Consider the following 14392-nt stretch of genomic DNA (forward strand, 5'->3'; position numbering starts at 1 on the left):
TTCCACCAAATATTGGTTTATGAACTCTTAACACTTTATGAATATGAACTTGTTTTATTTGCATTATGTAAGGTCTGAAAGCTCTGCATCTTTTTTGTTATTTCAGCTATTTCTCATTTTCTGCAAATAAATGCTCTAAATGACAATATTATTATATGGAATTTGGGAGAAATGTATGTAGTTTATACAATAAAACAACAAATTTCCAATAAATCAGAGCAACATCAGAGAAACTTATTTAGGAAATGAAGTGGTCTCCAGTGTTTTTTTCCAGAGCTGTATAATCTGATCCTGAACCTCTGAACCAGATGTGATGCTGTTCAACACAAATCCCCGGGTTTAAAGGGTTAACAGCTGCCCTGCTGTGATGTCACACAGTTCATGTTGGAGGAATATCCGCTCAATATAATCATTTTTAGCTGAAGTCCGGAAGCTGGAGTGAGGCTTAAAGGGCAGATCAGAAAGGAGGATACCCTTCATAACCCTAGAGTGTAGATTTTATATCAGTATATATCAGTATAAGGCGTTTTTACTGAGTTTAGTTTAGAAATGCGACAGCGCCTGTAATGTTGTTGTATGCTAACTAAGGTGATCTGTGGGCTAGCCTTCATGTGAAGCAGAGGGAAAAACGTCAACACCGAGAATAGTTGTTGATGTGAAAAGTCTCCACCACAGTCATGGGGAACGGAATGAATAAGGTAATCTACCTAATATCAGGAACGTACAGAAATATTAGCATAAATATGAGCTGCAGCTGATTTGCGTGTTGTTAGCTAACCTTACGCAGTGAAAATAACTAACGTTAGTGTAGCTAAATGGGGCACGTTAGACTGCTGACTGCTGTAGTTATATTGTAAACAGTGGCAGGACAGTTACTGTAGAAGGTTAAACAGCTGATTTGCCCCCTGAATCCACTTAATATATACGTTTTTAAATATAAGCTTTGCTTGTTCTTTTTTGGCGTTTATTTTTTTGTTAGTTTTTGTTCTTTAGAAATCCCCTTACTAAGTGAAGGCTACATACACAGTTAAACATATTTATATTTATACACAGTTAGTCATATACTTAAATAGTTACATAGTTAGGTAAATAGAATGCTAGATAAATGAATAAACTATTGCATTTGGTGATGTGTGCTGCTTGGCCATGGAAACCCCTTGAAGTTCTCTACACTTTAACTTCTGTTCTTGAGCTAATCTGAAGCCCAGTCTGTAGTGATTGAGTGAAATAATATATACTGAACAGATATAATGCGTCTATAGTAGATCATTAATGGGAAATGAGAACAGTGTGTTGTTAGTGTGTGAGATTTTGTTGTTGTCATGTTCTTTATATAAGTTATATATATATATATATATATATATATATATATATATATATATATATATATATATATATATATATATATATATATATATGTACATAAAGTTATCCAAAGGCAGTGTTTGTAAGACTGGTTGAGGAGAACATGCCAAGATGCATGAAAACTGTCATTACAAATCAGGGTTATTCCACTAAATATTGATTTCTGAACTCAGTATAACTCAATATAATGAACTGCAAAAACATGCTCTAAATAAAACAACAATGTTTGTTTTACCTAAACATTTACCTATAAATAGAGAGACTAAAAAATAAATAAATAAATTAAACTGAAGTTGTCCAGCTGTATCTATAGTAAATTAGGTAACTAGAAAGCTAGATAACTAGATACACTATTGCATTACGTGATGTGAGGCTTGGATGGAGATGCTTGGCCAGGGAAACCCATTAGATATTTAATAGGAAATTAGAAATTAGAGTGTGAATTTTCTTTTGTTACAAACAGCAAGATTTTACCCTGATGGCTATAAATAATAATTTCATAATAGTATAATTTTGAAATGAATATATGATTTTTGCAATTTTATGTATATATATATATATATATATATATATATATATATATATATATATATATATATATATATATATATATATATATGCCAGAAATTACAGATTCATTGGTGTCAGTATTTTACAACCAATTTTTTCATGGCAGGTATTTATTTGATTATAACGCCACCTTGTAGAGTAAAGAAGTACTTTAGTAAGTCACATTGGGGGCTGAGTTTTAGGGAGTTAAGAGTGCCTATATTTCAGTAAAAATATTACACATATTTTTATAAACATATATCAATATTTGATAATGTATCCCAAACAAAAAAGAATCAATATGTCACAATATTGATATCTTGTCCCACACCTAATAGATAGATGGATGGATATATATTTATTATCATTTCACAGTACAATAAAAATGCAGTGAAACTAATAAACCAAATTTGCAAAAAAAAAGAACATTTATATAAATCCTGTATAAATATGGTACAATTTATATAACAAAGTGTAGGTCAAAAATTAAAAAAAAAAATGCTCACTCACTGTTTATTCTGAAAGCAAGAAGTTATACAATTGCCACACCACCTCAGCCTAACCTGAAAATGAAGCAGGACTATTCCTGAGAACACAGTTTATAGTTCAATGATCAGGGCCTTTATAACCCTCTACCCCCTCATGCCTCACATTAGACCATTGATGCCAATAGGTTCATGTTCATGTGATCATGTGATGTCCTATTCTATTGGTTATACTGTTTTACCGGGACTAAATAATCTGTTTGTGCATTTGCACAAATTTGTCAGCAGTGGATGCAACTTTAAAGTAGCTAATTATTATGTTCATTTGAAGGGTTGTCCACAAACATATCGTTGGTCAGTAGTAGGACATGAGCACATTAGAAGTGCAAATTGTAGCAATGTGCACAGCAGTGATAGGACAAAATGAGATAGAATATGCTTATATATTTATGATATATGGTACATATAACATGATATAGGTCACATACTGTACATACTTACATTTAGATGTATACATTTTTGTTGTTGTCATTATAGTTATTCTGAGTGTTTTTTTTTTACATTGGGCTAGTGGTTTAACTTTGTTTTCATTATCTCTTCTTTATGTAGGTCATTGATGGCCTGTATTTAGGAAACGTACGAGGTAAGTAATATAGTATATTCCTAATGCGTTCATTGTTATGTTATGAATATATGAATACTAAATATTTTACTCTGTAAGTTTGAGTATACCTATATTCTGGTTTGTTTCAGTTTTAGTAATTTATATATATATATATTTCCTGCTTTTGAGGTGTTTTCTGTTCACAGGCAGATCTCCTGGGACTATGAGAATGATGGGTGCATATGTAATACATATGTACTGTAATATTACTTTGTTCTTTTGCATTTCTCCCTTGCAGTGGACAGTGCAGGTTGAAAATGATGTCAGCTCAGATATGTGGCATATTTTAGGGTTAGCTCTGATTGCCCTGCTTTCTAGTGTCACTGAGCAACTAAACATAGATCAGAGGAGCTCAAGTGCAGGCTGTCCCTCAAGTGCAGGCTGTCCTACAGTTTGGTGTTCATTTTTATGAATCATAATAAAATATCTCAATCATATAAACATCAACAATCATATGAATAATAAGTGGTCTATAAAGGACAGTGCAATCTTTTGCACTGATTAGCCATAGCATTAAAACCACTGACAGGTGGAATGAAAATTACTATATGTCATCCACTATATGTTGGATCTACATATTAGGCAGCAGGTAAACAGTCTGTACTTGAAGAAACAAATTGTGATGTAACTGTGATCGCTAGACAACTGGGTCAGAACATTACCAAACCATTAAGCAGTTCTTGGGCATGGGCAACTAAGGCTTATCACTGATGCTTATAGAGGTCCCACCTTTCAACATACAGGTCTTAAAGAATTTGCTGCTAACTGCTAAAGTCTTGTGGTCAGAGACCACAGGACACCTTCAGAGCTCTGGTGGAGTTCATGCCAATATGGGTCTGAGCTGTTTTGGCAGCCGATGAGCATTTACACAATATTAGAAAAGTGAAAAGTGTTGCTGTCTAAACATAGATTAAGTACAAGAGGGTGAACTGTGAGGAACTGCTTGTTTATACATTTAACCGTCCAACACATTGTTGGCTGTATTTATGTAACCGAACCACTTGCTCCCCAAACCTCTTAGTGCTGGTCAGTCTCTGAGTGACACAGAGCAGCTGTCTTTAATGATCATACTTGCAGTTGTCTAGCAGGACTATATTAGATGAGTGTTGCACTTAGTGAAATTATTTCACAGCGGGATTTCTGAACGAACAGCTCTAAATTTAAGTTTGTGCTGAATGCCCTCTAGTGGTTATTTAATTCAGTTTAAATACAATTAACTAGACATTTGTTTTAATTATGTCAAGATAATGTTCACAGGCTGTAAAGGAAATGCTTTTGATGACTGAGGATGAGATTAAAAATAATAAAAATATGTTTTTTTTGCCAAGTAAAAAGGGGTTCACTTACAGTTTGCTTAAAGAAATTAGTGTTGTAGTTTTTGCTGCTGAATCAGTTGAAAAAATACTTAAGGTCAAACTTAAAAATCTGTCAACACCATGAGAAATATTTGATTTGTTGGTTCGATGACAACAATTTTTACTCCTTCAGGAAAACGTACACGAGACATGGAGTACATACATATAACTAAATACACACAAATATTCCTCACGTTTTTTTTTTTTTAAATATTGATTAACTATTTGATAAAAATTGTATATTATTGCCTTAATGCCAAAAGGCATAATTAGTTAGGGAATTATACACTTATTTCTTTACCTACTTTAGTCTACACTGTGTGTATGGAGTTACAGTTATTAAAGCATGCCTGGCTAAAATACTATTCACTGTTATATACGTGAACAAACATACAAAAAACACAATAGACGAGATCACGATTATCAAAAATTATTGAGTTCATGTACATTTATTGCACAAGAAATCGATATTGCAATTATTGTCACAGGCCTATTGAGGACAATAATTAATATTTAAAAATGTGTAAAAGTTGCATAGATATGAATATCAGTAATACATTCTGTGTACTTTTAAGTAATTAAAACATTATGATTACATTATGATTTTGTGAGGAACTGATGATTTTTTTTCATTTGTACAGAAGTTTGAAAGTCTGGGTTGGGTACAAGGCACAATAGTAGCACGATGTAAATTAATATATAATATATTAAAAATCATGTTTTTGTCCATAATTGTCAATGAAACAAAACATTTTCTCAAAATGATTTTCTAAGTTTGGGACATAAATGTTCCCTTTAACTAAAGATTCACTCATACAAAGAGCTGTCAAAACATTTATTTTAAATCCACAAATCAAACAAACCAGTCGCCAAAATGATTAGTGCTATTATTTGCTATTATGATATTATTATATAAATACTAAAAATAATGTATTCATGCTGGTCACAGTTGTGTCATTGAATGTTTTTGTCTGCAGACTCAGAGAACAGAGAAAGCCTGTCTCAGAACGGGATTACCCACATCCTCTCTGTGTACAACAATGCCAAGCCTGTGCTGGAGGTAAAAATCATGTTCTTTCATAAGCTTCCATATGAGAGTGGAGGGGAGAGAGTGAAGGTCCGAGAGAAGTTCGGCTTTTCCACTTTTCTCTCCTTTGTACTGCATTCACTCTGTCTCATGTGACTGTATGAGTGTCTGAAGCGCAGAGAGAGAAGTTGGAGAGGAAATTTTATCACACACTTTTTCCTTTTTTTACTTTTCAGATTCAAAAACAAATTTGGTATTTAATGAAGTGTCAGTGTTATTATAAGAGGATCAATATCCAAATGTAACTATAGTATTGAGGATTTTGTATCAGTCCACCTCACACTGCTGATATATAGCATGTTAAATGTTAATACTTAACAGTTTGGTTAGCAATTATAAAGCTGAAAAACTATAAATGGACTTTCTGAATTGTTAAATAATTTGATGCATAAAAGTGCTATGTTTAGTGTAATATTAGCCGCTTCAGTTCTCTGACCATTTGAGGCAAACTTTAAAAAGATAAAACTTGGTGTAAAACTTAATTATTTCCTTTTTGTATTTAGTTAAGACAAGAACAATTGGGTTTTCATCAATTCTTTCAATTCCAGAAAAAAAAATCTTTCAATTTTTGCATCCCGAACAAATATGTGATGACATAATTCAACATACTTTTGCATAAAATAGAAAAATCAAGAAAATATTTATTTGTCCTAAAAGGTGCAAACATGAAAAGGTAGAAAATTAAAAAAAAAATAATAATAATAGATTAACACTTTTTAAAATGTATTTTCAAAATGATTGGACCTAGGCATATCAAAATAATTACATTGTCGACTTACCAAACAATACATGGACATGACCTCAATCTTGTAACCATAATTGCTGACCACAGTAATTCCAATTGTGTTTTAAGAGCAAGGAGAGCCCATTAGTGTGAATGAGCTGATACATTAATTTTGTTTAAAAGCAGCTTTTTTATTTTAGTTTAGTTATTATGCCTGATGCTAAAATATTTTAAACTTTAAAATTCAAACTTATTTACTTTTTTAAAATAAAGTTATTGCATTAGCTTTCTAGTTTTTTATCATACCTATATACCTATATATGCAAATAATGGTCTTCACAAACATTTTGTTCATCACATATGTTATTGCTAACAAAAATATTAGTAGGCATGCTGGCAGACCTACACTCCACCATGTTAAATATCAATGGTTAGCGTTTGTTTAGCCATTGTAAAAGTCAGTGGGACGGTAGAATGCATGCTGAAAAACACTAGATCTATTAATGCATGATTGTACTATATTCACAATGTTTTTTATTATTATTATGATCAATATTATTTCTTATTTATTGATTAAATTGATTGGGGCAAAAGCTAATTATGCAGTGAGTGTAAATAGTTGATAACACAAATGCAGCATACTTTTATATCTACATTAGTTTGACATAATAAGTCATAATTTAGTAATTTAAAGCGCAATATCTAAACATCAAGCAGCAATAACACTGAAACCCCTGACGGCTGAAGCGAATAAGCTATCCTGTGATGGATAGACAACTGCATCAGAACACATCTAGAACATCAGGCAGCTCAGAATGTGTGACATGACTCATCTTTAGTCTTTCTGAGCTCAGCCATGTAACACCTTTGTGCTGTTCTCAACACTGGCTTCCTGTAGCCACCAACATCCAAAAAAGATAAACGTGACCAGCCACTCCATGCTTGAGGTTAAGCTAATACAGCTCGGCTTGACCAACCATGCTACAAGACTCAAAAGATTCTGTACTCTGTCCTGACACCTTGTTGGAATTAACGTCCACTGGGTGTCTGAACAGCAGCATACTTTTGTAAGTCGCTCTGGATAGGAGCATCTGCTAAATGTCTGAATGGAAAAAAGGTCTTATTAAACAGAATGTAGTTTAAATGTTATGGCTGATTGGTGTATGTCTCATATTAAAAAAATATATAATATACACTCAAATAGAGGATAGGATATAATTGAATATTGTGTTGACCACATGAGGGCAGTATGGTCATACAACTAAAGCTGTTCTCAGATTTCTGAAATGTAAGGTATTATTCAGTGTTGATACAAAAGGAATTAACATATCAGATTGTTTGTTGCAGTGTGTTCTGTGATCTGAGTGTACATGTGTATGTCATATTACTTAATAATACTGTTATTTAAATGTCTTTTCTTCTTTTAGGACATGACCTACCTTTGCATTCATGCAGCAGATGCCTCTAATCAGAACTTGTAAGTGATGCAAGCCCACACACACACACACACACACACACAGTATCTCTTATCAGCACGCTCACATACCCTTGAGTTTACCCAACTTTATATCAGTAGTCCCGTAAGCAAGCCCCTCAGATCAGCAGATAGAGCGTTCAGGACGATTGCTCACTCAACGTCTGGCTACAGATGACCGGTGATGTATTGCAAAGATGTCTGAAACAAGACTACTTATTGTCTTTTACACACTGCAGCTAAGAATAGTGTGCACTTCACACCCCATACATTATTTCCATAGCAAGAAAAAAAAATGATATAAACTACAGTTTAACATTTTTTTTTAAATACAGATTTTTTTATCTGTCACAAATATACAAAACCATCACTTAGACTGTTAATTATTGATTTCATTCCAACTATGCTACTTCTAATGAATAAACTAAACCTATGTAATCTAATTAAACAATTGTACAGTTTTTTTAAACAACCCTAATTCCAAAAAAGAGAACACTGTAAAATGTAAATAACTGTAAATAAAAACAGGTTTCACTGGTCTATAATCTCATAGACCATATTTTATTTACAGTAGAACATAGAACACATTGCTGCCTTCAAGATTTAATTCAATAGTTACTATATTTTTTGAAATAGCAAAATGTCTCGCTTTCAAGATCTGATATGTGTTCTATTGTAAATAAAATAAGGGAATATCAGATTTCCAAATCATTGCATTTTGCTTGTATTTACATTTATTTTTATTTTACAAAGCTTCCTAACATTTTTGGAATTGGGCTTATACAATAAATTGGCTTGTCATGCTGTGGAGCTGAATATAACAGGACTGTTTTATAATTTAGGCCCATTCTTCCCATTTATAAGCCATTTATATTCTCACATACATTTCTATATGAGTTTATTAAATTCACCCATATAATAATTAAATCCCTCAGCTACAAACATATACCCCGTAACCATGGCGAATGACTGGTTGAGAACATTTTCAACTTCACATCAGGCAGGTCTTGTGTGGTGTTCCCGGTATGAAATGCTCAGTATCTACAAAAGTGTCCAAATAAAGGACGAGCATTGAACCAGTTTAAGAGAGAGTCATGGGTGCCCAAGATCCTTTGATGCCATCAGAGGTCCCACTTGACTACTTATAAGACTTAAAGGATTTGCTGCTAACAGTTAGTCTTGTTGCCAGATATTACAGGACACCTTTAGGGGTCTTTGGGAATCCATTGAATGCTATGGCAACATGGGAGGGACCCATACAGTATTGAGCAGGTAGTTTTAATGTTATGGCTGTTTGGTTCGAATTACATATTGGCAAATTAAAAATGAACAGACTTAGGAAAGCTTCAGGAGTAGTAATCTATTATGAAATTGGTCAGCAGTAATTTGAAAACCCTGGTGGTTCCTGTTAGGGTCACATGTGTGTCCTGTGATGGCTCTGTGCAGGGAATATTGCTGCATTGTACCCGACTTGGACTTCCCTCCTCGTTTGTGTGTTTATGTATATGTGTGTGTGTATGTGAGTGTGTGTATGTGAGTGTGTGTATGTGAGTGTGTGTATGTGAGTGTGTGTATGTGTGTGTGTGTATGTGTGTGTATGTGTGTGTATGTGTGTGTGTGTGTGTGCATGTGTTAGTATGTGTGAAAAGTGAGATCAAGTGAAAGGTTTTTTTTTTTTTTTTTTCTCTCTATATGTGTGATATCTCAGTGCAGGGGTGAGGTTAAATGCACCTTACCTCAGTTTATTTTTCACTCTGTTTCTTCCCTAGGTTTTAATATATAGGCTTCTGGTAACTATATAACTAAATGTTAAATATGTTTTAGTTTCCATTGACAGTTGAAAGTAAGACAAAAAACATCAGAGTGTAAAATGGAGATGTCGTTTTTTTTTTTCTGCAAAAATTGGAAGTTATAGCACGGCTCTAGTTTTGTTTGACTCATTTCTGACTCAGCAAACCTTTAAAAAAGTGTTGTTTCCACTGTCACATTCTTTACAATGTCTTCACATCATTAACTAATTTTTTTTTATTGTGCTAAATAAGGTGTGCTAGACACTAGTCACCAGGACTGGAAATTAGGTATTAGGTATTCCTCAGGGCTCAGTGTTGGAACCAATAATGATTTTTAATAACTGATTATTATTTGATATGCACAGATTGAGGCACGGTGCTTAAAAACTCCCACAGCACTGCTGCCAAATGGCAAACGATTTTCACACCTTTTCATTTCCACTTTCAGCACAGTAAGTGTGGGCTGAGTGTCAGTACAAAATAAAGTACACGAAAAGGAGCAACAGCAGCATTATATAGAGTGGAGATGAGATGGTTCCTTGTCTTTGGGTTACTTTGTTATGACTCACATTGAACACATTGACACCCTCTCTTCCTTCAGAATTACTATCACTGCTTTACAACACAGAATAAAAAGCTCTAAATGATTACAGAAATACAGTTTTTTAATTTGTAACACATGCAAGACACTTAAATATATATTTAATATTTATGAAGAAATACATTTATTCTACATAAAAAATCCTATTTGTGATACATTATGTACATTATGTACCATAACACATGTCAGAATAATTGCATTAATGATTTATATCATACTGTCGCTGCCTAAGAAAATATTCCCAAAATGGTGACTTTACAGGAAAAGACAAAAAATACTCTAAACTTTTAATGAAAGCTAATGTGAAATAGGAGTTTCCATGTAATTTTCCATAATTTCTATTCGTCTATTCATCCAGAGTTATTTACACAGTGTACAGAGCAGCTTCAGGGTTTCATCCTTTCTCCCAGACAACTAAAAACAGACAAAAATGCAGATACATGTTTTTTATTGGACAGCAGTGATATGCACATGACCTAAATCCTTTCTGCTGTCCCTAATATTGCCCATTATTTATTTTTGCATTTATAAGAATGAGCTGGCATCACTGTGCTTTTATCATTATTAAGTAGTATAAAATCATCTTTTATAAAATGACAATGTAATTTATTGTTTTAGTTATATAAAATGTATGTATTTAATTTTTTTATTATTAAAACCCTTAAAAGTATATAATGTAATTTTACATTAGGACCATGTTGACCACCCCTTGCATAGATTGAAAAACTGCTCCTAGTGTTTTAAACTTTAACAGCCTAACTTGAAAGGCATCCCATGTATAGTTTACAAAAGCTGGTGTGATTTGTTTAAAGATTAACAGTAATGTAAAGCCCAGTTTGAGGGAAAGTGTGATTAGGGTTAGTGGTAATGACTGTTGTTAGGGTTACTGAGGGGCTTTGGCCCACTGTTGCAATCCAGCAGCAGGAAGGAAGCCAGCAGTGGCCGCCAAGCCTATTAAAAACCCTTCTGTCACAATCCTACATCTTTAAAAATAAGGATAACGGCCAGGCTCCCTGTTTCATCACTCCCCTCATGGCTTTCTGAAGATAATCACTACACACACATCTGCACACAGGTTCACACTGTATAAACACTGCTGTCTAAGTGAGCGAGATAAGATAATAAGTTGTTTCATTGACTGTTACTGTTTTCTATATACACTATATAGACAGATATATTGGGACAGTTCATTGGTTATAATAATATAAAGTATCCAGCAAAAGTGAGTACACTTCTTATATTTCTGCAAATATTTGATTGTATCTATTCATCAGGCAACTCTATAGAAATGAAACTTGAATAAAACTTAGAGTAAGAGTAGTCTGTGTACAGCTTGAACATCTGTATCAGATTTACTGTCATCTGAAAATAATTCAACACAGCCATTATTGTCTAAATACCTGGCAGCACAAGTGAGTACACCTCACAGTGAACTTGTCCAGATTGTGCCACATTGTGTCATTGTCCCTACCTGTTGTCATGTGACTTTTTAGAGTTACAAGGTCTCAGGTGTGAATGGGGAACAGGCCTGTTAAATCTAGTGTTTTGGGCACAATTCTGTCACATTGGCCACTAGATATTCTGGATACGGCACTTTATGGCAAAGAACTCTCTAAGGATGTGAGAAACAGAACTGCTTCTCTCCATGAAGATGGCGCAGGCTATAAGAAGTTTGCTAACAGCGTAAAACTGAGCTACAACACGGTGACCAAGGTCATACAGCAGTTTGTGAGTGCTCGTTTCTAGAGCAGAAAAACGGGGTAAAAGAGTCTAAAAGCGGAAGGGGTGCGCATTTCTAGAGCAGAAAAACGGGCCAAAGAGTCTAAAAGCGGAGAGGGTGCGCATTTCTAGCGTAGAAAAATGGGCCAAAGAGTCTAAATTTGCCCTAATTAAGGAGTTTAATATTAATAGAAATCGTGAAATTAAACATCAATTTGAAAAATCTTAGTTTACACAACACTGTCAAAAATAGATAAAGATAGTAAGTCAAGTAAAATGGTGTGTAAATGAAATAATCAGGAAAAAAAAAAACATATTTAAAGTGGTATATTTCATTATTTGTTTGATAGATAGATAGATACTTTATTTATCCTGAACGAAATTTAGGAACTATTATAGAGTTATTTATTATAGAGTCTGTGGCCTTTTAAAAGAGTAAAATAAATCTTGCTATATTTGCTGCCATCACTAAATGCTGTTCTGTTAATTCATTTGCTGTCCATTCAGAGGAATTAATGGTTCTTTATTTTAGTTATGTTTTAACTTTGATTGCACAGTGATTCGGCTGCATACTGCTGCCAAAAACTGAAATGTCTCGTGGGGCACTAATAATAATGTTTTTTTTAATAGGGATGCAGAAGGCCAATTTTGGCCCATTAGCATTTAGACAACCCTGCTCTAACAGATGTCTGGCATTAGGCCAATAGTTTCATGATTTTGTGCTCTTGGTAATGCATATCATCATCATCATATTTGCTGTACTGTATAGCGTAGACAGTATTATGCTTTTTCTTTGACATACCTTGAATCATCATTTTTGATGGTTATGGAAAGATTTTGAAAGTTGTTGTCCTTTCTCCCAGCTGAGTCATGGTACTGAAATCAAAGCACATTTGGATTTAGCTGATGGTGTCATGATAAACTGTTCCTTCCTCATTTTCTGTCAAATGAGAAAAGTGTTTTTGAGTACTGAATCACTGCGAAATGTATATATAGTATTGTGTGAAAGCTTTAGTACCCTGTAAAAATCACGGTTAAAAACTTAGTAAACCTTTTCTGCGCTCAGTAAAACGCTAGTATTAGAATAAATACAAACAACATTCATAAATGTTGTCTTTATTGGAGTCTAGTTTAAAGTTAACTTATAGTTGTCACATCAGAATCTGCTTTGATGAATCTGTGCTTAATGAAAATCATGAAAGTATGAGCAATAGCTGTAAATCAGAGAATCTTTGTAAATTAAAGATTTGTTTTTAAACTAACTTCCATTTAGTAAACTTTTCGTTTACCTGCATCTATTGTTCAAATAAATGTTGTTTTGTAATTATGTGCTTTGAATGTCTGCACATTATTATATAATCTTTGTATGTGTATTTAACTATAAATTGAGGTACTTCACCGCTTTATATCACGTCATTATGACTATTTCAGTCTGTTTACGTATCTATTTCTTTTAAATATGCACTCTGGGATTCAGTGACTATGTAAAAGAAATCTGCCCTTCTACCAAGAACTCCGGAAATAAGAAAGTGCTGATGGTGTCAGTAACAGCAGTCGAATGGCAGGCATGTGTTGTGCAGTGCTGTTGAGGCTGATTGAGAAATCGAACGTTTAAAGCAAATCTACACATGGCCTTAGAGTTTTGCAATGTTAATAGATTTCCTAACAACACCTGAAAAGAGATTTAAAAGAAAGACCAAAATCAGACCAACTAATGCCACCATGTCACACTTCATAACCTGTTAAATCTAAAATAAGAGCATCTCAGGATTTTTACATATTTAATTTCTTTACCATTGAACTCATGACAATATTTAACACCACAATTTTGTAATGTATTTTGTCCTGCATCAATGGACATATTATGACTACAGAATGTACAATATTGGCAAATATTGTGGGTATATGAGAAAATTGTTAATTATAAATATAAAACGTGCTTAATATTTATGACTCAGTATCTGTAGTGTGGAATGGTCCCCGATCCTCACGACCAAAAGACTGTCAACCAATAAGAACTGAGCTGACCAGCTGTACAGGGTGTATGCAGAGTGGACAGAAAAATCTGTGAAAAATGTTCTTATGTGTGGGGTTTCACATATTCTACACCAGTTAAGACTTTACAAGGCATTAGTCAGATTGAAATCTGATAGCGGTGTGGGATGGAATATCGTCGCTGTCCAATGAAAAACACTTATCTACAAAACAGCAACTTTACAGGAGAGAGAAAAAACCTTGTAAACTTTCTATGGAAGTCAATGTAAAAAGAGTTTATTTCAGGTCATTTTGAAGAGTTTCTATTGGTCCATGAATCAAGGAATTTTGGCACAGTGTAAGGGACAGTTTGTCTGTTCAAATAATGTAGTAAACCTAAAAATAAAAATAAACGCTAAAAATAAAAAACGCTAAAAATAAAGATAAGTGTTTTTCATAGGAGAGCGACAATATGCAGATTTACAGTATCAAGTGAATCATATTACTGATATTTCATTTGTACTGGGAGTAGATGTGTATATACTGCTAAAACTTGGCTTAAAATGTCTTAGACCAGATGTGTATTGGGTGTGGTTTGGCCTTAT

The 14392-nt window shown here is 33.6% G+C and overlaps 1 protein-coding gene across 1 annotated transcript in view; it reads left to right on the forward strand.

Moving 5' to 3' along the window:
- Window positions 1-391: 391 nt before the first annotated feature.
- Window positions 392-14392, forward strand: part of dusp22a (dual specificity phosphatase 22a) — a 28541-nt gene continuing 14540 nt past the window's right edge. Inside the window, exons 1-4 of the mRNA XM_007243995.4 lie at window positions 392-698; window positions 3009-3042; window positions 5396-5478; window positions 7657-7706. Coding sequence (XP_007244057.3) covers window positions 678-698; window positions 3009-3042; window positions 5396-5478; window positions 7657-7706 — 188 coding nt within the window. The 5' untranslated portion in view covers window positions 392-677. The remainder of the gene's footprint in view (window positions 699-3008; window positions 3043-5395; window positions 5479-7656; window positions 7707-14392) is intronic.

The sequence above is a fragment of the Astyanax mexicanus genome, chromosome 9 (assembly GCF_023375975.1).
Source record: "Astyanax mexicanus isolate ESR-SI-001 chromosome 9, AstMex3_surface, whole genome shotgun sequence".
In the NCBI taxonomy this organism is placed as follows: domain Eukaryota; kingdom Metazoa; phylum Chordata; class Actinopteri; order Characiformes; family Acestrorhamphidae; genus Astyanax; species Astyanax mexicanus.